The sequence below is a fragment of the Pezoporus occidentalis genome, unplaced genomic scaffold, assembly GCF_034315485.1.
Source record: "Pezoporus occidentalis ecotype Australia unplaced genomic scaffold, CSIRO_AGI_Poc_V1 ctg100, whole genome shotgun sequence".
NCBI lineage: Eukaryota > Metazoa > Chordata > Aves > Psittaciformes > Psittacidae > Pezoporus > Pezoporus occidentalis.
Window position 1 is genome coordinate 2,350,077 of NW_026912780.1, and position 26,616 is coordinate 2,376,692.

The 26,616-nt window shown below is 42.7% G+C and overlaps 2 protein-coding genes across 3 annotated transcripts in view; one reads left to right on the top strand and one right to left on the bottom strand.

The window, feature by feature from the left end:
* The window catches only part of LOC134160586 (uncharacterized), a 29,621-nt gene extending 5,677 nt beyond the window's left edge, over positions 1-23,944 (bottom strand). The window contains exons 1-3 of the mRNA XM_062612734.1: positions 23,839-23,944; positions 22,167-22,653; positions 22,020-22,083 (exon numbers count right to left, since the gene is read on the bottom strand). Coding sequence (XP_062468718.1) covers positions 22,020-22,083; positions 22,167-22,653; positions 23,839-23,944 — 657 coding nt within the window. The remainder of the gene's footprint in view (positions 1-22,019; positions 22,084-22,166; positions 22,654-23,838) is intronic.
* Positions 23,945-24,604: 660 nt separating this feature from the next.
* Positions 24,605-26,616, top strand: part of ARID2 (AT-rich interaction domain 2) — a 106,514-nt gene continuing 104,502 nt past the window's right edge. The window contains exons 1-3 of one of the 2 annotated variants that reach the window (XM_062612606.1): positions 24,605-24,687; positions 25,515-25,625; positions 25,786-25,879. In XM_062612606.1, coding sequence (XP_062468590.1) covers positions 25,534-25,625; positions 25,786-25,879 — 186 coding nt within the window. In that variant the 5' untranslated portion in view covers positions 24,605-24,687; positions 25,515-25,533. The other variant, XM_062612599.1, reaches the window with a different exon arrangement.

A 26,616-nucleotide genomic window follows, 5' to 3' on the forward strand; every position in this document is an offset into this window, starting at 1 on the left:
ACACCAACCTTATAAAGCTACCCCTATTGAGGAAATACTGTCTTTGCTCACAGTTACTCTGGTAACTATGATGCTAAGGAGTATTCATACTGTCTACTTTAAGGAGCTGTCTGTTATTATGAACCACCTCTTCAAAGGAATCTCCTATTCTTTCTTTAGCAGAATTCAACATCTAAAGTACAGTGCATGATGTGATCAATGAAGGGTAGGAGGAAGGAGACAGAAGAGAAGAGGCATAAAATCTCATGAAGACATTTTCTCCAGAGCAAGCATTGACTGACCTGACAAATACGCTGGGGCAAGACTGGAGACAAAGCTGCTCAGATAGGCTGGGGGATGGAGCAGGTGGGAAAAGATAGATAGGACAGGGAGCAAATTGAACATCAGCTTGGCTTGGCTAGGTAAAAGCAGAGATAAGGACTGGGATGTTACCAGAGGAACTGGAAGTGACTGGCAAGAAGACCAGAGCCTTTCACTCCTAGGACAAGGTTTTATTAAACAAAGAGATTAGGGCCCAGATGAACAACCTGATAAAATAAATTAGTATTGGCTAATTGAGGAAATGGGAACAGGACACAGGAATAGGTATTATAGCAGACTGGCAAAAGGTGAGAAGCTCGGAGCAGATGAATACACAGTTGGTGGAAAAAGGTGGAAAAGGTATCTCAGCCCTAAGATTTACCCGTTGTCAGAAAGTGCATGTGTCTCACCAAAACAGAAGCTGGCCATATAAGAACAGCAGCCTACTGTTATCACCTATTCCACCAGGTCCATCTAGCAGAAGTGTGGTGTCTCCCCCTTCAGCACAGCAAGGCAGAGCGTGTTTGCTGTGAGAATTTCTCCTTTTAATAGGTCTTGGTTGGACATGTAGTCAAAGTTTCTAAAGGCAGAAGAAGCTGCTAGGTTATCTATCTACTTTGGTCGCATGTCTACCAAACACCACAGACTCTCAGTAATACCTGCGATAATTCAGGTTTGACATCTTGAGTCAACGATGGACATACTGCTGGTAGTCACACTATTTAAAATGTACGACATTTCTCCTATTTGAACTTGACTTTACTTTTCAAACACTGGCACTTTGCATGCTTTTTTTACTATGCATGTAACAGCTCTGTTCTACCCATAAAATTACTTACTTAGTGTAAGCAAGCTGCTGTCTTCATAGCATTAATTGTCTTCATAGAGTAATTAATGTCTTCATAGAATTAATTCCATAAAGATATAGACAGACAATCAGCAAAGATGCACACTCACATTCCCTGCCATTTTTTCTAGCTTTCAAATCTATTTCTGGGAATGGAACAGATTTCTCAAGTAGACAAGACTGTGGACAAAGAACATGTTAAGTTTTGCTTATATCACAGTAACAATTTTTTTTAAATCAAATAAGCTTATATCATCAATATTTGTGGTTTACTGGATATCACCATGTAAACAGGATAAAGCCCATGTTAAGGACACTGTACAACAACATTTTTCAAATTGTGATTAGTTAAAGGCCAGGGAAGAGGCAAGTAGCACATCAGCTTCTTACAGCTGCAAAACCAGTTTATTGAATTCACAGTGAAAAAACATCCCTGCAAGTGTAAAACCTGCTTTAGCCTGTTATTTTTGGCACAATGCAAAGATATCAGACATCTTTGTTATTTGGCACCAGTTCTTGGAAGGTTCAAAGGCACTGCAGAGCTCCACCGTTTCCAGTGAGGTACCTGCTGGTACTGAAATACTTATGTCCCTATGAACCTAAACTTTTGCCATTAGGCAAGGAATCATGGTCTTACTCTGACAGCCATTGAAACCTGCTTACTCACCCTTTCAGCCTCAATGAGATTCCCACAACAGGAAGCTCCTTCCCTGCCTCACCTGCGGGGCTGAATGTGGAAACAGCCTTCAAGCACAATCCCTTGGTCAAGTGCTTGGGCAAAGGCAGCTGAAGTGTTTGGCACTGGCCAGGATATGCTCCCCAGCATGCCCCAGTGGCAGAGCAATTAGGAAAGTCCCCTGGAATGCAGCCATTCCCCACCAGCTTGCTTGGGCAGCTTCCTGATCAGAGGCTTCTGTGAAATCCACTCCCACTTCTCCTCCCACGCTGCTAAGAAAGCTTCTGCACCTTGAGCTGGGCTGTTACTTCCTCCAGGCAAAGGGCATCCAGAATTATGCAGAGGGATGCAGAGCAGAGGAACAAGTAACTTCTCTCAAAGATTTCAGCCTTGGATTAAGAGGGGGTGGAAGCTGCCTGTTGACTCAACACAGAGGAAAGAGTAGTTCCCATCCAGATGTCATACTACTTCAGAGACGATTAACAAAAAAAAACCAAAAACCCACAGAACGCAAATTCCTTACATTTCATGCCTCTGCTAATTTCTTCCTCTAGTCTTCATTCATGCAATGCGAACAAGAGTCAGTGGAGGATATCTGGTCATACCTCCTCCATGTGCTCGTGGCACATTTCCAGTCAGCAAGGTAAAGACATTAAGGGCTACCCTGCCTGTGATGTAACACAGCACTGGTGGCTATAAGGACCTATTAACTGTATACCACTGCTTTGGGCCATCTACTCTTCCATCATTTTCCCCTACCTGCCATCAACCTGTAAGGGAAGACATGGAATTGGATATTAGATAAACAACCCATTCCGGGGTGATAGGGATAAAAAAAGAGCACAGCATTTGCAGAAAACAACATGGAATAAGCCAAAGGGTTTAGAGGTTCAGAGTTATCTCCCCCTTTACTGTACATGTTAATCCCTCAGACTTATCTTTCCTCTCTCTCTTTTATCTAAAGCGTATCTGTAGCTTTGACCCATTCTTTCCATGTTTCTCTCTATTCCTGAGAAGGATCATAGTGGTAGGAGGTCCAGACCACGAAGGCTGTTTCTTTGTTCACATGCCAATAAACAATTTCACAGACTGAACTTAGATGCATTATATAATGATATTCAGACAGAATTTGTACCTGTACCTGATTTGGTACAGTTCTTTGGTGGAAGATTTTTTAGAATCTGTCAGCCAACTTAATTTAAAAGTTTGGGGGCTATTTAAAAAGCAGCTCGTACTAAAGTTAGTTTTCAGTAAGAACACCAAAGGAATTTGCTGCATTTAAATGCTGAACGCACCACTAACTCGTGTAGGGACCATGAATAGTTCAGGTACAGTAGAGCGCACAAATGCAGCTGGCAATGCCAAGCTGGTGACTTACAGCTAACTCAGTAAGGCTGAGAAAGCAGTTGTCACAATTGCAACTGCAATGCAAAATGCACATCAAACTTTGTTTTCAGGTGCTTCAGTTCACCTCAAACAAGTGAGCAAAAACATCTAGGGATTGTAAGGGTGGGATCCATCTCATCCAGCTTGACATATCTACATCAATGGAGTCTGGAGTGTGATTCATTTGACAAAAAGTAGATGCCTGCTTTAAAACAAGTTGACTCACTTTCTGGACAATATTGACTGTTTTGAGTAGATCCCCATTGACTATAACTCCATGCCTATCAGCTGCCTTTACCCAGTCTAAACCAGGAGAGAAATTCAACGAGTTTGACTGAATGCTAGGGATATTCCAGGACATGATCAAGTAATAGACTATCTTCCAGTTCTCACTGTAGAGGAACTATTGATGATCCTATTGAGTCATCACCATGGCAGAAATCATACTGAAATAATATGCCCACACCAGGCACTAATTAAAAAAATAAAATTAAAAAAATTAGAAAGGAATTATTTGGGTTTTTCAAATATTCTGTAAGTATGGAGCTATTTTTTTAAATTATGTTTTATACTGTGCATATACATACCACATATATATATAGCATTTATGAATATTCCACATAAACCAAACGTATTTTTATGTAATCAAAGCCCTGGCACATTAAGAAGATTGTATGTTTGATAGTTTTCAGATTGTATCATTGGCTTTAAACTATCACTTATTAAAAGATGAAGATCTTGACATTTCAAAGCTATTTAAATAGAAATTATTTTCTTAACTGAGGGGAGACTCACTAGTTACAACTTCTTTTTTGCAGAAGCATATTCTAGTGATCAGCATGTGAGTAACACTTTTATTATATGTGCTGAATATGTTATGGGTTTTGGATCATAGAACCTCTCCTGAAAAAAAAACACCAAACCTGGACAGACAGATACTTTTTCTTGCAGAGCATGATATAATTTAATCCAAGTGTTGAAAGCTGATAAATATTTTTTTCCTTTCCCTATTTGGAAAATCCTCTTTTCCCCTTCTGCATATCTAATAAGATATGAGCCAGTATGTGGATTTGTTAACATACTACTGAGGAAAGGAGAAGAGCATTTATATTCTAACTCTTTAGTCATATAAAAAGAGGCATTATCAAACTAATGATTAAATGCAGGATTTAAAACAAAATACAAGTAATACTTGCTACTTATCAAAGGTTAAAAATACCCTGGATGTTTTTCTTTACAATAAGAGTTGTGATTATCCACCCCCTTGTATTTGTCCTGTTACCTATAACCTGTGAAGCTGCTGCCAAATCAGAGATCCCGATCTATTTTGCAAAATTGTGAATGATTACACCAGAAGAAGGAAAAGTCAGATATTTCAGTAAAATATGTTTCATGTATATTAAATTTTTAGTGAGACATAAAGAAGGTTCATACTGTTTCTTATAAAATATATAGAATTTGATCACAGTCGTAAGGAGATAGATGACATTTTCTTCCAAGCACTATGTTTAGAATGTGCATAATTTTTAACAGAAAGACACTAATGTAAGTCAGCTTCTCATTTTATACAATTCTTGTAATGCACAGCTCCACACACAGCCCTGCACAACACTGTGAGTGCAGCAACATCCCATTCTCATATAGTTTTGCTAAAGCTAAAGTTAAACAGAGTGTTTGGAAATGGGAATTAACACCAGATAGAAGACAACCATGACCTAACTCCAGAAAAATGCCAACTGCAGACATGTATAGGTACCTACAAACAAGTATGCAGTAACTATTAAGCAGATAAGAAACCCACAAAGGAAAACAATTTACAGTCCTGAAAACAACAGGGCCACTCCAAAATATCTGCCACTTCCTACTATCTTCAATCTCATGTTGGATAAACAATGGGAAGGAAAATGTCCCTCAAAGCAATACTGATTATCATTCTCTTCATGTCTTCAGTTAAGGAGTGCACAGTCTTTGAAAAAAATAGATGCATATTTTACAAAGTTCAATATTAGGAGCCAGATTCAACAAAGATTAAGACAGACTTTAGGGTTCTACATTGAAAGCTGCAGTTCTCAAAGTCAAAACTCAGCTGCCATCTTTCATTGCTGAAATGTGTAGGTGCCTCACCTTTGACACTCAAGATCTCCGAGGGCAGAAAGATCCACAGTGGCAAACCATTTCCACCCACTGGTCTCTGCCTTGCCTCTCTGATAGGTTGGAAGTGATCCCTGGAAGTCAGCTAGTCCAACTTCTCATTCAAACCAGCTCCAACTAAAGCCGGTTGCTCAGTGAGGTTCTGGACATCTACTGAAAGCCCATCCCAGCATCTGACCATCCTAATAGTGAAAATATTTTCCCTTACATGCAGTCAATTAGCTCCTCCCCTATCACCATTAATCTCCAAGAGTCTAGATCTCTTCTCTATACTCACCCCACCACAATCTCCTCATACACTTGTACCCCAACTTGTGTGATCTTACTAACACTCCTGTATTCACAACAGGATGTCAATGTCTTGTGCTGGGCAGTCAAAACAGCTCTCCAGAAGCAGTCTCGCAAGTGCCAAATAGATTAATTACTTCCTTGGACCTGCTGGTTATATCTCACTAATATAATCCAGGATGAGGTTGACCTTGTTTGCCCCAACTACCAGCTCCTGGTCAGTGTGTCCACTGGGACCCCAGGTCCCTTTCTGCAAGGCTGCTCTCTAGTCTGTTGATCTCCAGCATATACTAGTGCAGGTGGTTATCCTATGTACAATACAGGACTTCTTGCTTGACATTGCTGAGCTTGGTGAGGCTCCTGGCAAACCCACTTCTCCAGCCTGTCCTGGTCCCTTTGAGTAATAGCCCTGCCCTACAGCATTGCAGGCTGGTATAATCCATAAATTTGCTGATAGTGCATTCTCTCCCATATAGTGAGCATTAACAGTGAAGAGACAAAATGCACTGGCCCCAGAATCTGTCCCTGAAGGGGACTGCCACCAGCAACCAGCTGTCAGACAGACTTTGTACTGCCAGTCACAAACTGTTTAGCCTGGTAGCTCAGCCAGTTTTCCATCCACCTTATCATCTGCATATTCTGTTCATATCTCCCTATTTTGACTGGTAGGATACTACTAAAGACCTTGGGAAAAGCTTTGATAAAGTCAAGGTAAACAATATTCACTACTCTTCCCTTGTCCAGAAAACCAGTCACCTTACCATGATAACTAATCATGTTGATCAGGGACCGCTTGCCCTTGGTAAATTCATATTGCCTATTTCTAATCACTCTCTTGCACTTTATGAGCTCAGAAATGGCTTCCAGGAGGAAAAATCTTACAGGAGGCTGAGGTTATACTGCTTAGCTTGTAGCTCCCTGGATCCTCTTTCTCAGCCTTCTTGAAGATTTCCCTTTTTCTTCTGTCCACCAGGGACCTCCCCAGTCACCATAACCTACCGAAGTCAATGGACAGCAGACTCACAGTGACAGTGGCTAGCTTCCTCAGCACCCTCATATGCATCTCATCTGCTTCCACGAACCTCTGTAAATCCAACTGGCATGAAGTGCTCAGTCTCTGTACTGGAACTCTGGCAAATAAAAAAGCAAAACAAAAAAAACAAAAAGCAGAAGAGGCTTTAACCACTTCACCTTTTCCCATGCCTTTTGTCAGTAGCTCCCCCTGCCACAGAGTACTTGCCTCACATTTTCCATAGGATGCCTTTTTGTTGCCCTTCATATTTCTTGCTGTTGCAACACCAGCTGAGCTTTGGCTTTCCCAAATCCCTCCCTGCAGACTTAGACAATATCTCTATATTCCATCCAGGTAGTCCAGGGCCTGTTTCTACTTTCTGCATACTTCTCTTTTGTATTTGAGGTCAGCCAAGAGTGTTCTGCTCATCCATACTGGCCTTGTACCATGTTTGCTCACCTCTCTGTGATTTGGAGTAGACCAATTGTGTTTTAAGGAGACTGCTCTTGAAGATTGGCCAGCTGTCCCAGGGGCAGCTAACTGATGTGATCCTGCCCAGCAAATCCTCAAACAAGGTGAAATTTGCTCTCCAGAAGTCAAGCCTGGCAATTCTACTATTTGTTTTGCTCATTTATCTCAGCATTTCAAACCATACAATCTCAGGGTTTCAGCCAAAACTGCCCTCAACCTCCACACCTCCAGCCGGTTTGTTCATGAGTTAACAGGTCCAACAACAGCACACCTTCTGTAGTTGACTCACCAGTCACCTGTGTCAAGAGATTGTCACTGGTTTTTTTGCACTTAATCCATGCTTCAAGCGCTGACATGCGTCTGGAACCTGGTGTTCCCTAAAATAAAGTGTTGCACTTTTACTGTCTTGACAGCAGAAACCTCACTTGGCCTTCAAGATCTGAATATCCTTATCACCTGCCACAGGGAATCTTAGGGAGAAGGCTTCTTTAACACAACTGTAGCTCTGAGGAATACTGTGGCCCTGATGCAAATGGCTTGTAACATATCCTGAGGAGAAATGTGATACAAGTGTGAGGAGGTCAGAAACATTGCGGTGCTAAGGTCTGTTGTGACAGGTGCTACCTTCATCAGCTACCAGGTGAAACAGTGCTGGAAATGACTCCCTGTTGCCATATTTCACTTGCCAATGAGCTTCCTTACTAATCTCATGTGCCCAAGAAATCTTGATACAGTGAGGGTTAGAGCTGCTTCCTTGAGGGAGGACTTCTTCAGAGAACAGCCTCGAGTTGATTCAATAATGAAAGCTTTTGCCAGCTCACAGTGCCTGCCTCTTTAATGTGGCCATAGGCTTCTGAATTTAACGCTGATGTCATAAGCCTCGGAGTCTGTAATTGTGCTGTTCAAGCTCCTGATACCTTCTTATTCTATAATAATGATGGATTGAATATTTATCAGAAATATGTCACCTCCTGAGGTAGTTAAAGCTCCTGCTTTGCACAGGAGACAATCAGAGCCAGCCTAAGTCACGCTGAGTGAAAAGCAGTCTTTGGAGAAGACTTGTGGAGGCATATTCATATCTTGAGTGTCTAGTAAACACAAAACATCAACCTGTCTAAAACTCACCATAGCAGGCCACTCCGCCTCAGCATTGTCCCTGAGAGACACTTGTGTGTGAGGTGCTCCCTGCCTCATACCCTATGCAAAAGGGGATAAAAAGTCTCTGAGCTTGAGTAATAGGGCCTGCATACAGGTCACAAGGTGAATACAGCTGGGGGCTATCACTGAAAGCAGAACCTGGCTTTTCTTCACTGAAAGCTGTAACTTCCCAGCTAATGTATTTGAAGTAGGAGGATGAGAACTGTTCCTCATGAAAAGGATTCCTCATCATACTTTAAGTGAAAGGATATAAACATCAATCAGGATAGCACTGTATGCTATATATCCCAAATAAAATAGACACCTATACACAGCAGAATCTCTGCTTGAAAAAGCTCCAAAGCCCTCTTTTGCACAAGATTTTTTTCAGCGGACTGAGTGGCCACACTCCTGAGTTTGCAGTTCCTGTTCCAGGGCAATTATCCTGCCCGTCTGCACAAGGCAGGATAGAACTCTTAACTTCAAATTGCATACTCTGCTGCTGATTGACTACTAGACAGCTTTTTCAAGGATTGCAGCCAAACCTCAGGAATATTTGGGTTGTATGCTTCAAGTTCTTCACCTACAAGCTGGATAATGTCCAGGTCTGATAATAATTGTTTCATCAGGGCTGAGATTTTCCTTTTCCTTCAGACTAGAAATTCCATTCCTTTGGAAGCTGGGTTGCTTTTCAAGTGCAGAATGTTCCCTTTGTTCTTTTCATCAGCAAATATTGTAACATGAATGTTAAAGAATACCAAGTTAGGGCTTTGTAGCAAGAAGGTGGATACAGGCTGCGTGTGCATGGTCCTCTGCCACTGAAAAACAGCCAGGTTCATGAGATGGGCCATTTAAAAGCTAAGTCTTTTCGCTTTTACTGTGCTAGCCACTTCAGGTGGTTATTAACGTTATACTTACCTTCAAACTTTATTTTATAGCTAAACTCAGCTGTAAATAAAGAAAAAGAAACAATAATACCTTTTTTTCTTTTTTCCCCAATCATTATGTCACGTCTTATTGGAAATCATAGGTTCTGCAGATAACAAGTAGGAATCTCTACCAGGAAGTGTTTGCATTACGCCAAGCTCCTTCAGTTATCTGCATGCACACCTTTATACATGAATAATCCCATAATGGTATTGAAGGTTTCACAAATATGAAGTTAAGACATACTGTTAGATTATACATAAGTTTACTTTAAATAGGAAAATGCAATGCGTGTGAAAACAGAATTTGGTATGAGTTAAAGAATCATGTTTAATACATCAATGTCTCTATAGTTAATAACTAGCTGATTCTGAAATTATTCTAGCATTATAAACAGATAAAACTTCAAGAAGCTATTTGGAGAAAAGAAAGAAATTTAAAGGATTTTCAGCATTTCACACAAAATTAAAAACTTCAGAAGATGTCAACTGTGCGTGAGATATCAACGGCTACGTTTAAGAGAAAAACATGCTGCTGCCCTCCCAGTTCAGTCACAGCAAATCTGAAGCATCTGGCTCTTTTGATTTTATATGAAATGCTGAACCAGCACTTGGTTTAGAAGGAAAGCGCAGTTAAGTGAAAGAGAAATTCTCTCATAACACTAAGTGCTTTATTTCTCAGTTGCGTGAGTACCAGAGTTGGGATGGAAGAGTATGGACATTGTAGCTAAAATATGAAGTTTTTACTTCCAAGAAAAGGAGTAAATAAGTTACCTTGTTTCTTCACTTTCATTCTCAGCTTTCCACACCCTCTGCTCTACCTCACATAAGAAATACAGATTATTTTTTTATAATGACTTATATGAAAAAAAAGCTTTTTCAGTGAAGAACATGAATTTACTTAACTTTGACTACCCTGAATCTGTTTCAAGGTCTAAACTGCACGACATTTCTTCTTACTTCATATGCAGCAACATTTGAGTTGTCCCTCTGGAGCCTCCCAAGGCTTTAAAGCAATTCAAGGGTCATACCTGTACTGGAACTGTAGCATAATATGAGCCATTGGGTTATTCCACAGAAGCCAAAACCCTTGTTGTTGAAGTAAGAGTCAGGACGTGGTGGGGCTGATGATGCTGCATTATTCTGGGCTCCAGCCCAAGCCATTCCATCACTGGAGTGGTGAAACTTCCACTGTGAGCTGCTAGAAGAGCTACCTCTCCCCTTGCTTTTCTAATGCATAGCATAGGTTTGATATGGTTGACATGGGAAAATGAAGGGCTTCTAACAGAAAACCGACAGTTAAAAATCTGTACTTGTATCTTCAATTACTTTACTGTTTGTAATCTAAAATTACAATTTGGAATGAATTGCAATCCCATTCTTCCCTCAGTTCTTACAGGGGAGTCACAAATCTCCAGACTGATGTGCTGTAGCTCCAGTACCGAAGTGTTGCAGAGAGGAGGCAGAAGAAGCAGAAGCTGGAAAGAAGGCTAAAATGGGTAAATTTACCAGAAATTAAAACCAATGGGTCTAGAGGGGGCAGCAGTTTGGAGAATCAGGGGTACACAAGGCAGTGCTCCAGCACTTCAGTTTTTATGTTGGCTGGAAACCTTAATGTTACTAAAACAAAGCCTGTGTTATATGTATGTCCTCTGTCTCTCTCATCTATATGAAGACATGCAGGAAGCATAGCCATTCCAGCAATATCCCGTATTTGCACTGCTTTAAATGTGGAGTTTTTTTCATTTATGCTTTTACCTCAAAGTTTGTCCACACAAAAATAAAGGGGGGGGGGGGGAGGAGGGGAAAGTATATAGGTATAGAAAATCTAAATATAGATTTGCCGCAATCCAGAAGGTTCTATCTTACATTTTTCAAAAGTGAAGGAGATGAATTTATTTCCAAATCTCAGTCTTGACAATATTCAGCAAATATGGCTCTTTATGGATATTTAGGGTCAACTTCCCTCCATCCCTAAGGCCTGGGGACTCCGAACTTCAGGTCTTTGGATGCAGTACATCTTGGAGCACAAAGGCTGAAAGCAGGCAACAGAAGGAAAACATAACAGGGCTGTTATAAGCCAATATGCTTTACCCAACTGATTTCTGTATTGTCTGTGTCCATCACACATGGACATGCTGCATGTAAAATGAAAGTTAGTTTTCTATTTCTGGGTTTTTTTTTGTAAATACCACAAGATGACAGCTGTACTCCACCTGCCCTGAAAAAGAAATAAAGAGTACAGTTAACTATTCAGCCAGGTGGTGTGCCTCTTTCAAAATGCCTGTGGTAACTGGTCTAAGCAAACTAGAGGAAATATTTATCAGAAGACCCACCACCTCACCATCCTTTTAAACAGCAACAAGGAACTGGTAGCAGCACCCGACTGCCTCCACTTCAGGTTTCTTCAACTCTCTCACCAGTGTGAACAAGAGGGACAATGTTTCATCCTGCAACAGTTTGGGGTAAATCTTGCACCAGTGCAGTTCCCTTGCTGCCTTCCCAGGTCGCTGTGGGTGCTCCTGCCCTTTCCCTGCCCTCCTGTGTCATGCCTGAGCAGTCTCTGCTGCTCTATGAACACTCAGGTCGAGGTCCAAAAAAGCCAGAAAACCTCTAGGATGTGCAGGCCAGAGCCTATGGAGGTGGAATAGAGGAAAAGGACCCTGCCTTTCCCTGATACTTATTTCCACCTTCTCTTGCACTTACTCTGCTCTTCACACAGTGAATCTTCTTAGGTAACAAGTCCCTTTAAAAGTTAACTTTTTTGTCCTGTAAGTTTCCAGCTGAAGTAATCTTTAGATTGCAATACAGCTGTGCGAATGCTAATACCAAGAGAAAACAAGAAAAGGATGAAGGTAGATGATACGCTTCTGTTTGGAATCAGCACCAGCTTAAGTTATATACAACTAACTGTGGAAAAAACTGTTACCTAACCACTAGCAGTTGTTCCAGAACTTGACATCAGTTTGAGCATTGTGTAACTGTAAAAAGCCACTCTGCTGCAGGATAAAGCTATTACTGTTGTTCAGGAACTAGCCATTCAGAATGCTACCAACTTATGAACTACTAGCTCGGCAAGTCAACTACTGTATTAGGATGGTGAGCTCATTATGTAAATTATTTACCTTCACATTTTTAGCACCAGGGAATTGCCCAAAATCTCAGCTGTTCCTAGAACAAAATACCCCATTAGTTAAGAGGAGAAACAGATACTGTGCATGACCATGTTCATGACTCAGAGGTGATCCCATGAAACAAGTGCCTCCTAAATTACATTATATTCTGCATTTTGAGGAGATCTGAGCTTGTCCAATAAAAGAGCTAGGAGTTGTCTTGTTAGATTTTTCTTTTCCAAAGGTTTAAAGGGCTCTTAAAGTGCATGGAATATTTTGTGCCCAATTAATTTTATGTATTGGGTAAGCAAAGTCTTAAATTAATACATAATCTGGCACACAATTCAAGAGCTACTTCCGGTAGTAGTGTGTGGTAATGACATGTCATTTCTGTAGACTGTGTAAATTGCCGGCTCTGTTTTTTATACTTCAATAAAATCTGTTTGCATAGCTCGTACTTCTCCTTTCATTACAATCAAGCAGGCAGAAGTTCAAATAACAAAACTTTATTGTTCGCGTCTCTAAGTTAAATAACCACTGCAAAGTATAAAATGTTCTTAAAACAATATATAGTGCAAACCACTGCTAAATTGTACTGAAATTGCAGTGTACTTTCAGAAGTGACTGATGTGCAAAGGAAAAACACAAGTATCAGCTGCTTGCAAGTCTCTCATCTGCTCTCCACACACCCTTATTTCTTGTCTAAGTGGTGCATCGTGGAAGATGAAGAAGAGTGCTTACGATGGCTAAATTCTGGGATCAAACACCATAACGGCATATACAGCCAACTGTAACTTGTATCTTATACTCAAAAGACTGTATTTTCACATTAACAATCTACTTCCTTCTTCCAGTTCTACAAAAATGCTGAAAAGTCATTTTTAGAGATCAAGATACATATGAAATATTTTTAAATAGCAAACCTTTACTAAAAATTGGCAACACTGCTGCAGAATTCGATCTCAACTGGTTTCTTTGCAAGTATACTTACTGCTTTGAGGAGTGAACTGGCAGCAGCTTTGTCCAATTAATTTTGACATGCATGAAGCATGATAAAGAGAACTATTTATCAGTACTTAAGTCCTGACTACTTTCATCATCCAGAAGACATTACGCAGAACACTACGCCACTCATGTTGAGAGATCAGCCAACGTTTTCTGGGGAACGCCACTTGACTCCTGGACTCCAGTTCCAACAGACTTACACATAGACACAAACATCTTTTAAGTATTTGAGTTCAAGTCTTGGAAGAAGCTACCAGAGTTGGTTGACTTGAAGAGCTCCTGTTCTCTGACTGATACATGGAAGACACCAGCACAAAGAACAACACACTCGTTGAGGCTGGTACAGTGCTGCATTTGATAGTTCACACTCAAAATGTGCCACCCTAGATAGCTGGCTGCAGTGGTCTCTCCTCCCGCCGCACCCAGGCTCGTGTGCCTGCCTATTTACTACTCCTTTTCCAAATGTTAAACTTCCCATAACTTCATTTGCACTTATTCAGCTGTGGTGTTTAATATTTATTGATACTCCTTATTTAAGATCACCAGGTTTTACTAAGGGAGTACCAAATTAACCCAAAATAGATTTGGTAATCAGTGGTTTTCTTTTGGTAATTTTCAAATTTGCTCCTGACATCCAGTGAGCAGTGCTCTGCCGTGGTACTGGACAAAGGGGAAACTTAAGAAACTCCTTCACCAGGTAGGACAACCCATTTTCAAGACACCTGGACAGCTGTGGTCTTGAAGTGTGCATGACAGCTTTTTAGAAGGCCAGTGACTACACAGTGTATCTTTTGTGGTGGAGTTTTGTCATCTACCAAGGCAGGGAAAGATCTGAACAGCCATTTAAAATCCTGCCAATTTTTCCTTCAAAAATTTGTAAACATCATTATCTGCCCACTTTCCATGGCAAGATGTTCAAGAATACTGAAGCTGCTTCATTGATTTGTTTGAATAGTTCCTGTTTCTCTCTAGCTGGTGCTGACCAGGCATATAGGAGTCAGCTCCACTGACTTCTACACCTAGGAACTGCAACTTGCCATTGAAACCAGCAAGAACGAACAAAATCAAGAGTTTTCCCTTCTGCATCTTTCCCAGGACAAGAACATCAAAAGGAGAATTTTGGTGACCCTTCACTGTAACAAATGTCCAATATAACATCCAGAAACCCAATGGAGTATTTAATGAACTTTTTTTCTTTAATAGAACAGTATTATTTACTTCAAGCCATAAAGCTCAGTTCTACATTAACCGTGCTTACGAAGATTATATAAAAGTGACTGGAATGCCTTTCCCCTCCCTCACCCTTAGGGTGAGTTTATTTTGGGGGTGTGGGGGGGTTTTTTTGGTGTTTTGTTTTTTGTTTTGGGGGTTTGATGGTTTGCGGGTTTTTTTTTTGTGGTCTGTCCCCACTTTCCCCAAATAAGAGGTATGTGAACATGCAGCAGCCCTCTATGTTCTAATCATATTTATATAATACATGTTGCACAGATTTTGCTTAGGGTGGGATGGGGACAGGGTAAGGACAAATAAAGCAGACAACTGTGTAAAGCTCTTATTCTCACACCTAACTGAAGCTAGTAGTACGACAGACAGGACAAAAAAGCTCTTTGACATTATGCTCTCTAGCCATTCATCAGACAGTCCTTTCTTAAAAATTAAACAAATAAAAAAAGTAGCAGGCAGTACTTACTAGCCTAAGCCTTTGCTAGATATGAAGCCACTAGAACCCCTTAAACAGAGATTAGCAAACTAAGTAATCCCCAGGGAATTCTCCCAGAACATCCAGCCAGCTGATGAAACTGTTACAGTCTTGGACTGTAAGTAGCAAAGGGATACCAAAAGGACACAGTTCAGATACTACCCAAAGCTCAGTTCACATACCTGACACAACTGCTTCAGCTATTCAGAGCCCTAAACCCAGGCAGGAGGAAGCCAGCACCAAACTCACCACTGTAAGGAGTATTTTTTACTACTTGGATTTCAAGCACAGGACTTGCTGGCTTCCTTTCATATACTGACTCTGTATTGGGCAGTGTTATTTTGAGTAATCAGCATTATGTTGGAATGAGCCAAGCATATTACAGGATAGCTGACTTCCTGTATTTGAGCCCAGTGTACAGGTATTTTGCAATCACATTGCATATAGCGACTATAAATGCAAATAAAGCCAAACAGCTACTAGAATATGTTTTCAAGACCGAATTTTGATAGGACTTTAGGTTCCAAGGCACCTTGAAAGAAAAAACAACTGAAGATGGGCTTTTTTTTTTCCTGAACTTAAAAACTAGTTGGAATTAATTTTTGCAGGCCAGGTGTCTTCCTCAAGCTGATGTTTTCAGAAACAATTTTCAACAAGGATGTTAAACATGAAACTGGGGCAGAAGTACAGAAAAAGCCCTCATAATATACTTGAAAAAGCCTTTATTTCGAAGAGAGAACTTGAAATTTTGTAGGAGGGTAGACTTTGAATCAGAGATACACCTTTTCGGTAGTTCTCCTATTGAGCATCATGGTAAAGCAATAAGCTTCTGAATCTCAAGCTGCACATGCACAGCCAAAAAAAAATAGAATAAAAAGCATTAACAGCCAGAAGATGGATTTTCGGAAAATTCGGTGGCCCCAGCAATGCTGCAGGTTGGTCCTGGCAGTTACTCCCACCTGAGGCAGCAGGGGGGACTGCAGGTAAGGCTGGGGCTCCACCGTGCTCTGTGCTCCCTCTTCTGGCACCCAGGCCAGTGCAAAGAGCCAGCACTGGCCTCGACGGGGAAGGTGACTGGTCATGTTGGGAGTCTACAACAAACGCATCCTGTTGGGCAATATCCCATTTGTTTTTCTGTCCTTATCTGGCATTTACACAGAGCAGCAGGTTTCTTGCATCGAAGAAGAGGCCTCTAATGAAGTGTTTCTCATTTTCTGAGTTCCAAATTCAAGCAGTACCTACCGCCCGTATTCAGCCTCCTCAACTGCAGCTTCGGAGTGCTGCAAGTGTTTCAGAGAACAGAGCATCACAATCATCTTGCACTAGGAAAGCCCTATAATGCACACAGGACCACAGCATGTACACACAAGTTTACAAAAAAGCCTATGGCTGAATTTAACGCTGCTCTGAAGTTACAGCTAACGCTCTTTATCGCTGATTTCTACTCTCAAATAACCTGTAAATTATATGCACCAAAACTGTGCTTTGATTAAACGAAGAACACTCCAAATTAGCAGCAATTCTTGTACTGAATTCCTCTGTGCCTTAGCTTTCCCAGCATTATAGTGATGATAATGCTACTAGCTCAGAATTTTTGGAACTCATTAGTATGAGCATTCAGATATTCTCCTAATGATTACTCTAGAAAACCTTGTGAGAATTGAAAAAAAAACAAAAAGTCTATTCAGATAAACTTTTAAACATCATTCCGAGCCATAACCTCTTTTATTTTTTTCAATTCACTGAGCAGTATCTAGCTCAAACTGAAGGATCATGCATTAATAAAAGTGATCATATAACTGAGTACTATCATAATACACATGCTTGATGCCACAGATGGAAAACTAGTAGTGAGCACTGAATTTTTCAACCTTAATTTTTGTATGTTTGTATGTTAATGTTTGTATGTAGCTACACATAATTTTCACGTTCACTTGCAGACACTGCTAGACAAAGTCAAGAACTCTTTGGCAGATGAAAAAAATATAATCAGATGTCTATATATTTCCTTCTGTAAGTAAGTAAACTGATCCTGAGATGAACTTGGCTGCAGCTAGTTACCCAAACTTAAAAACAAAAATAAAGATCAGTAAAGATCATTAAGCCTGAAAGCTTAATTAGCATATTTTGGCAAAAGGAGAAGACTCCTTAGCACAATAGTTGATAACATGGGAAACCTTACACTATCAAACATGTATTATAATTTCTGTATAGTACTGCAAACATGACACGGACACCTGGATTAAGGACACACAAATCCATTTTCGTAAGTGCTAAGCACAACTAATTCCAAAGGAACACCACTGAGGCTCTGTAAAAGCTTGGCAACCTCTTGAAGGAAAAACTATGATATTATTTCATTTTCCTAAAGCAAAGTGAAGGAGCCCACACTTATTAAAATATAGGTAACAGACTAAACACAACATTCTAAGGGTTTCACTCACAGACAGGCTTACTTTACTTTTATAGTCTTACAAATGTAGCTAAACTTGCAGCACTAAAAACATAAATCTATTTTGACTTTGTAAACTAACACTAGAGCACTTGATGAACAATGAAATGAGACAGGAAGAACTTTTACTCCAAGAGACCATACTGTAAGCTCAGGTCAGTGCTATTTCTGCTGGGGAACTCACTACAAGCAGTCCCAAGTGCAGCACACCACTTAAGTCACTGGAAGTTTGTGTTCAAGAAACTGAAATAACATACTTGCAAACAATAAAGCAAGCCTTAAGATTACAAATCATGTGTGAAGAGCTGCAGTACCAAGTATTCCTGATGCAGCAAAATATGGAAACAAAATGTACAGTAACTGCATCTAAGGAGATACGTATCTGAAGTGGAAGGTGCTTGTGACACTGCTGAAAGCCCCCTTGAGAGGGGACCTGCCCCACCCAAAACTGTCAAGCTTTCGTGCTTGAACCCACATTTTCTTTCATCTCCCTTCTTCCTTCCTCAGCAGGACTGCAGTAATTTTTCCAGCTTCTTGTACTGTTTTCCAACACATGCAAGGGAGCCTCACAGAGGGAAGCAGCTCCCTAGCCTGCAGTTCCCCACTCCACACACAAGCTAGGTAAAGACAAGAATAAGGAGACTAGTTTTCATTACGTATTTTAACACTGCTACCCCACTGTTAAATATCCACAGACTGTACTTTTGTCTCTTGGTAAGGGGTAAAAGAGGACTATGATCAATCTTTTCTAAACAGTATTGGGTACATCTTAGCTCAGAACAGACACTGGCCCAGCTCTGTGCATCAGTCATTCTTGGTAGCCCTGGAAGTCCCAAGATCAAGAACTGATGAAAGACACAGGGCCTATATACACTCTATTTCTTCTACTTTTTCCTAAGCAACTTCAGTTCTCCTGTTTGCAACAAGATTCTGGGTAAGACAGATCTTAAGGTTTAAAATTCAGAAATAGTAGCAACTCAGCCTAATAAACACTTTTACACTACCTGGAGAGTAAGAAAGTCATAGATTCCCCCAGGAGTTTCAAAAGCTATCATGTTACTGCAAGCAACAGGAACTGATACTCAACTACATTTGATAGTCCTTTATAGGCAAACAACCTCAAAATCAGTTTCTCACCAGCTTTTTTTGTTAGGGTAGGTACTGCTGTAGGACAATTTAAGTCAAATGCTTTAAGGGTGATTTTCAAGTTAGGCATCCTACCAGCATTTGATCAATGCAGTAAGTTTCAGATTTTTTTTCTCATTTCAGTTAGTCTGAAAATAGATACTTCCTCTTATACAGGCAATATAACAGCAGCCAATGCAGTGCTACTCACCTACCAGCAGTCTAAGACCAAATCCATACTAAATAGATCACCAACAGATAATCATTTTACACAACAAATTTTCTCCTTCAAAGTGTCTCTGTGTTCATAAGGCATTGATGTGTTTTCACTGCTTTAAAGTACTTTGTTTGCTTGAACAATTTCAATGGGTTAGTTAGTTTAAATGCTATTTAATCAGTATTTCTTTCACTTAAACTGAAGTTTTCAAGAAAGTTTTTTGCAACTTATATTATACTGAGATGCATAAATTGTCACATGTATTGTCTGTCCACACATTCACAGTTGCACAAACTACTTCCCATTTATGCCTGTACAGAAGTTAACTAAGGCAACCGCTTACTCAGAGAAATTTCTACATATTTTTAGCTACCGTTGACTGCCATTTGAATTGGTAAAAATATAAAGATGAGACAGTGCTACGTGACAAGCAAATATTGCTGGCAGATCTGTGATACTGAGAACTCTCCTACTAGCAGTATTTTGCCACTCGACTGCTAACAAACATTATGGAGTTATTAGGTTTGGTTTTGCTCTAGGTCAATTAGACCTTCTCTACCCATGCATGATACCATCATACTTACTCTACAAAAGCCCTTACAGTTTAAAACAGATTTAACCTGATTGTTTCTGTATTTCTGAGCACAGCTCCTTTTTAACATTCAGAAGAACTCTCTCAGTTTTGCATCTCAATCAAACTTTCACACATCCAACCAGAAACATGAATCACACTTAGTGCTATTTCGGGGAACATGTACAGCTATAGTGGCAGGGGAAGTGTGCCATCCACCAGATCACACAAACACAGAGGTAATCACAAAGTAACACTAAAACCAGGTAATTTACTAAGTAAATATGTTTTTTTCTTTTTAAAAAACATGTACTGTTTGCTGTCAGGACATTTTTCACTTCTGTCCTGCAGACCAATGCTTGTTAGAACCTCAAAACATTTTCCGCTATAAAGGCCCTAATCTGCATTACAGGTATAACTTGAGAAATGCAACGAGTACTTTTCACCTGTAAGAAAAGGGTATTAATTTCATAATCTTCCCAAACTTACTGTTGAAGTATTGCCAACCCTAAGTGTTCAAAATACATAAAACAGGGACCTACAAAGAATTACAATTTCAAAAGCACTGCAGTTTTGAAATCAAGTGGAAGTGCATTTACGTATTTTTACTTCTCCTTCAGTTGCACTCAGGGTTTTCCTGCTTCATGTTTCATACTTCATTGCACAACTGAAAACCCCTCAACTTTGAAGTATTTTTAACTTAAGAGTTCTGATAATCATAAAATTCACTGATTCCAAGAGTTGGACCTTTGTAAAGAACAGCAAGTTATTACAAAATTACAATAATTACAGATAACATTTTTCAAAGCGTTTAATCAATTTGAGTATTTACAGCATTGTTTTTGTAACCCATTTTTCCTTCTGTTTTATCTCCTGAGTAGTGCCATAAAGTTGAAATGAGGAAGGTGCACAATGTGTCAGGAGGAAAGTGTCCCAAGTAATTTAAATAAACAACCAGCATTAGTATTATTTAAGCCACGCCTGCTGGGGTAGTCAAGTTCCACTAACTGTAGTGGAAATACTGTACAAGTGTACAGAAGTAGCTTGTAATACTGTACATCTGCTTTCCCACCTTTGCCGTACTGTTGAGCGTTTAATTTCATGCATAAGACCTTTAATTTATGATTTAATCCTGTTCCATTTAAGACTAGCCACTTACAGTCTATACAGAGCAGCAGCCTCTTTAAAAAACCCTGCACACTAAAAGGTATAAATAATTTTAAAGTATTATTCAGTAAGAATGGGCAGGACTAATACCTTGCTGAGTAAATACACCTTGTTGAAGTGTACATTTGTCACAGCAAGCTATGCAGTTAGAAGTCTTTAGCCTAACATATGCAGTTAACTGCAACACTTCAACATTTTTTATTAAAAATGGTTGAGACGAATGTCACTAAAATTTGCCACTGGGTTTTTGACCCTTCTTCCTCTACCAGATGCTCATCCTGTAATTCTTGTGTTTATCTGCAGATTGCACCTATATTACATGCTACTGTCTGCAGATTTAAGAGTGAATTTACTGTCCATCTAATAGGCTGTATTTTCTAAACACATACATATACAAAGGCACATACACACAAACAGATAAAATACACTAACTTCAGTGTCTAAGGATTTACAGTTTAGTGTTTAATGCAAGTAGCATACAGCCAGTGATACTAGTTACTCTAAATCAAAACATAATGTTGACACAATTCAAGAGGAGCAGAAGCAGAAATGAAAAAGGAAATGAACAAGAATACTTCACAAACCAGAAAGCAAATGCAGAGTTAGTGGCACACTGACAAGAGCAACTGTGGCCTGTTCTCTGGATATCTACAGTTCAGCAGATAGGTAATAAACACAAAAATTAATACTAAAGATTCAAGAACAATGTTTGAAATTGCAACACAGCTATTAGAACACAAGATTCACTTGGCACAGTTATACAAAAAAAAAAAAAAGCAAACAACAGAGACACAAAATCCACAAACAAGCAACAAAAAAAAAAAACCAGCACCCAACTACTACTGAATAGTGACAATTCAGCTACTGAACCTGCACTGCCTGCCTGCAAGAATGTTCATTCCACACATAACATTTACACACTGAAATTCATTGCATATGATAACTTTTATAAGCAATTATATAATAGCACAGGTTTTATTTCACAATTTAAATAAATTCAAGTTGCATTGACAGGTACTATAGATCAATAAAAAGATTCTATTTTTCTAAATAGCTAGATTTTGTTCCCTTTTGCCCTTTGACTCTTTAATATGCAACAAGAAGTATTTCATAATTCTTAAATATCACTGTAATGAGTACGTTTAAAAATCATCACTTCCATCATAAATTGGGCACCACCTTTATTCAATACCACTAAAATGCATGCATAGTAAGACAGATAAATCAAGCAAAAAAATGAATTCACAAGCCCTTTTTCTATCTCAAAAAGGAGGGGAGCCCCCATCAATATAAAAACAACAAATCCGGTGGTGTAATACTATTATAAGCCTCAAAACCTGGCCATAGGGAATCTCCAATTATTTTAGCTATAAGCCGAACACCCAAGCTACAAGAACCAAGACATCGTTAACGTAAAATAGTTGTTATTACGAAGACGGCATCACAAGATCAGAGCCCAATTCAGACATTTTGTACCTTGCTGCTGGGTAGTGTTACTGGAAGCATCAGCCTAATAGCCGGTTTATTCATAAGGCACGCACTAAAATGAAACAAACAGTAATTAACTGCTGACAGTGACCTAGTTAGCTACACAAGGAGCTAGATCTTCCTGTCACTCATTACAGGTTCGCCGGAATCCGACAGGAACGGTCCCGTCCGCCTGGGCTGCGCGGGCGGCCGAGAGCGGGGAGCAGCGCCTCCCGCCCAGGCAGCCCCAGGCTCCCGCGCCCGCCGCGGCCCCCCGGGCCCTGCGCCGCCGGCTGCTCCCCCAGCCTCCTGCCTCCGAAGCCCTCAGGTCCCCGCGGGCAGGGCCCCAACGAGCGGCGGAGCCGGCGTAGGCAACGCCAAGACCGCCTGCCTTCGGGTTCCCCTCCCCCGCTCCGGCAGCTCCGCACTGGGATAACGCAGCCTCTGACTCGCTCGCTGCTCGCGTCCCCCTTCACCTCCCTCTTCTCCCTCCCCCAACGCGCACACTTGATAGAAAGTCTCCTCTCGGCGGCGGGAGGGCGGTGAAATCCTTCGCTCTCCTCCCTCCGTTCTCTGTAACGCGAACGAGCCGCCGCCTTCTGTTCCTCAGCCTTGGCCAAGTCGGCGTTTTGTTGACAAGGCTCTGCCGGGCACAAAATGGGGCTGCCGCTTCCATGGGCGCCGCCATTTTGTGAGGAGCCGCCGCGCTAAGCCGGAGCCGGAGCCGCAGCCGCAGCCTCAGTAGCGGCGGCCCCCGGCAGCCCAGGCGCGCCGGAGCGGCGGCCGGGGTCTGTGTAATGGTTGAATAAAGTGACCCCGTCTAGGGAATCCCCAGCTGACAGTTACGTAAGGGACCGTGCGCAATTGCTGCGCTTAGCATGGAAACCCACCTAGCCCTGCTACGCAATTTGCCTATCCTCCCCTCTGCCTCCCACTCCCCTTCACACAGCACCCGGGCGAGAAAAGGGACTCACCTCCGCCGACCGCCCCTCGCGGAGGGAGGGAGACCCCCCTGCTCTGAAGGAATTTTTAGGGCATGATTAAAAACCACCGCCCTCCTGCGAAGGTTTAAGTCTGTGTAGGTATACGTGTGTGTGTGTGTGTGTGTGTCTGAAAGAGCGATTTACCCCCTCAATCGCATGTTTAAAACCTTTCTCGTTGATATTATCCTGGCTTTGGGAGTCTGACACATACTCTTGCTGAAATAGCAGAAACTCAAGAGTGTCACGGACAGGAGCTGCAGACCAGGGTCTACTGCAGGTCTAATTTTTAGGGGGAGGGGGGCCTCTTAATGCTACAGTGAGTAAGACACTCCGCATTTTCTTACACTGGAATCTGCACACGACCACCCTATCCACACACAGAGAACAACTTTGAACACAGAGTGTTAATATGAAACCGGGGGATTGTTCTTCCTTGTCCTCCCCCTTCCCCCAAAGTGTGAACCCAGGGCAAATCTTTCCAAGCATCTTACTAAATCTCATGTCTTTATGGCTATATTCAAGCTGAAACAGCATTCGAGCCAGAATAATTTTTCTTTTTGAGAAAAATTATTTTTGAACTTAGTACATGGAGTAGAAATCACAGTTTTTCTTCAAGTACTCACTTGGGGCCATAACGTGCCATTGATTTTAAAACACAGCTCCTTGCTGACTTTAATGAGGAGTCCAAGTTAAAAAAAAAATAACACAACCCAACTCTAAAGGCCTGATGTGGCCTTGGACTTCAGCTATCGGTTGTGAGGGGCAAATATTCCTCCAGAGCCTCTTGAACCAGAGCAGGCGCTCATCTGCAGCTGTCTGTGTGCCAGGGAAGGGCAAATGCCCACCTGGGTCACCATGAGCTTTGCCTGAGGAGCAAAGGTTCACCAGAAGTTGCCATTCACTGCTCGGGCCTTTCTCCTGTTTACCCCAAGCAGCACTGGTCTCCCTCATGGTTGTCGTGCAGGTCTTCTCCTGGGCTTCCCTGGGTGGAAAACGTGTCAGGAGATGAAAGTTTACAAACACTGCACACACCACAGGCACAGGGGAAAGCAGCCTGCAGCGTCCCTCCAGAGTGAGGGGCCAAGGCCTTCCTCCTCCATTGACTTCATACTGTATGTCCTATTTATCAATATACAGGAACATATAGGTGGCTTAGACTGTGTACAGCAGTCCTAAAGCTCTTTGATTACAGGCCACAGTATCTCTGAGGGAACGAAGGAAAATAAACATGTATGGAGGGATCCAAAGCGCAGGCCGCTGCTGGCAGACCTCTCCAGGCCCCCTTTGCCGGGGAAAGAGCTCGCCATTCTCCTCTGGGGAGGTTTCAACACCTCCCGTCCCGAAACGAGGAGTTCCCGCGGCCCCTCCGGCCCAGCAGGAGGCCCCGCCGTGCCATCCGGGGCGACTTCCTGCCCTTGGAAACACCTCAGGCCCGGGCACTCGGAAAGTTTTCCCAAACTCCAAATCCACCAGTGCCCCCTTCAGTTGTTGTTTTCTCTCCCCTTGAACTCAGGGCGTGGGGCTTAGTCCAATTAAAAATTTCGGCCCCGCTTTCCAAATCCACCTTTCCTGCCCTCCCCCCCCTACGGCTTCCCCCCCCCCCCCCCACCGCCGCCAGCCAACGGAGAGAGGCTGATCGGCGCGAGCCTGGCGAGGGAGGGCCCTTTCCCCGGCCCCGAGCCCCGGAACAACCGGTAGTAGTCGTTTTTTTCCTCCCCTCTTCTCCTTCTCCCTCGCCTCTTTCCGCCCGGCTTTGTGTGAAGTTTGCGGCACATTGCAGATGAGCCCTTAGCGGCGAGAGGAGCCTATTGTTCCCCGCCAGGAACTGCTTGCTGGGGCTGCGCTGGCTTTTGCCTTTAGAGCTGCCTTGTGCAGTACCGGGAGCGGCCTCCGGGGTCCGCTGTGTTGCGCTCTCGTCCAGGCAGAAGCACGGCGGCCTCAGATCTTTTTGTCTGAGAGAGAAGAGAAGTGAATCCCGCTGCCGCCGCCACCGCCGCCGCCGCCGCTGCCGTAGCTGTACAGTGTGTGTGTGAGAGAGAGCGAGCGAGGGAGCGAGCGAGCGAGGGAGGGAGAGGGAGATCGCATGGAGCCGCGGCTGTAACACACACACACTGTCAATACCTCACTCCGGCTCCCCCCCCCACCCCACCACAACAGTAACCCAATTCATTGTGTGATCCAGCAGCACCATGTTGAGTCTCATGTGCAGGCTGGATCGGTTGGGTTTGTGGTGCTGAGAGAGGCAGCAGCAGCGGGAGGAGGAATTACTGAGAGGTGCCCCTCTCCCTCCCTGCCTCTTTGCCTGTGTGTTGTGTGGAGACAGGACTCGCAATTACCACACTCTCTGGGCTCCCTTATTCCTTTTAAACTTTTTTTTTAACCAAGCCCCTCTCCATGGCTGATCCCCGGCCGAGCACGGGCACCTGGGTCTCTTAAAGACAAGGAGGAGCCGCGGATTGTTGTTGTTGTCGGCCGTTTTTTTTTTTTTTTTTAAATTGGATTTTATTTTTTTTTTTACGAGAACCTTTTTTATTACAAAAATGGCAAATTCGACGGGTAAAAACCACGCAGACCAGCGGAGAAAGGGACTCGCTTTCCTGGACGAGCTGCGGCAGTTTCACCACAGCAGAGGGTGAGGAAAATGGGGAGATGGAACGGGAGGGGGGGAGGCTTTTAAACCGACCAGATCCAACTTCCAGCCCCTTCCCTGAAGGACACGGCAGCCCCAGCGAGGGGAGAAAAGGGGGCAGAGCTGACAAGTTGTGGTGTTTTGTGTGTATCTCCTCTGGCAGGTCTCCTTTTAAGAAGATCCCCGTGGTGGGTGGGAAGGAGCTGGATCTTCACGCTCTCTACACCAGAGTCACCACTTTAGGCGGATTTGGGAAGGTGAGTGGAAGTTTTAATTTGGGTTTCCCTCCCACTAACCTCTTCCTAAAAGTCTTCTCTGACCCCCGGGGGCGGCGGGGGGAGCCGGGGTGGCCGGGAACCGTCCTATTTAAAGGCGGTTAGAGAAGGTGGGGGGGTGGAAGAAGGAAGCGAGCAGATAGGTTGGTGGCTTGGCCTTGTCGGCGGAGCGATGAAGGGGGATCGGGGGTACGGCGCACACCCCGCTCCTGCCTCCGCCGGAGCCCCTCGCCCCTGCCCCCCTTCCCCAGGAGGAGGTGACTGGGGAACAGAGGGCTCCGGTCGGCGGAAGGCAGTTTCTTTTGCTTGTGGTGGCAGCTCTGTGTGTTTCCCTCTCACAGAGGGAGAGGCAGAGAGGAGAGAGTCTGAGTGCAGTTTTAGTGCAACTCAAAATTAGCGGGCATGTTTAACATCGATAATCGGCACGGAGCATGGGCTAGGAAACGATCCTCGCAGCCGGGGGGGGCCGGGCGCTGCCCTCCGAGCCCTTCCCGGGGAAAAATAACAAAAGGGGCACCCAAGACGGTGTGTAATCAAATAGCCATCTTTAGGCTTCAAGGCTAGGGACAGAAATGTAGGCCTCAAAAGAAAGGCCTGCCTGTGTGTGTGTTTGTGTGCTGGGGGGACCCCCCGGGCCGGCTCCCCCGCGCCCCGCGGGCCAGGGGGCGCCCCCGCCACCGCTTCCCCGCAGCATTTTAAACTTCTTCGGGTTTTTAACG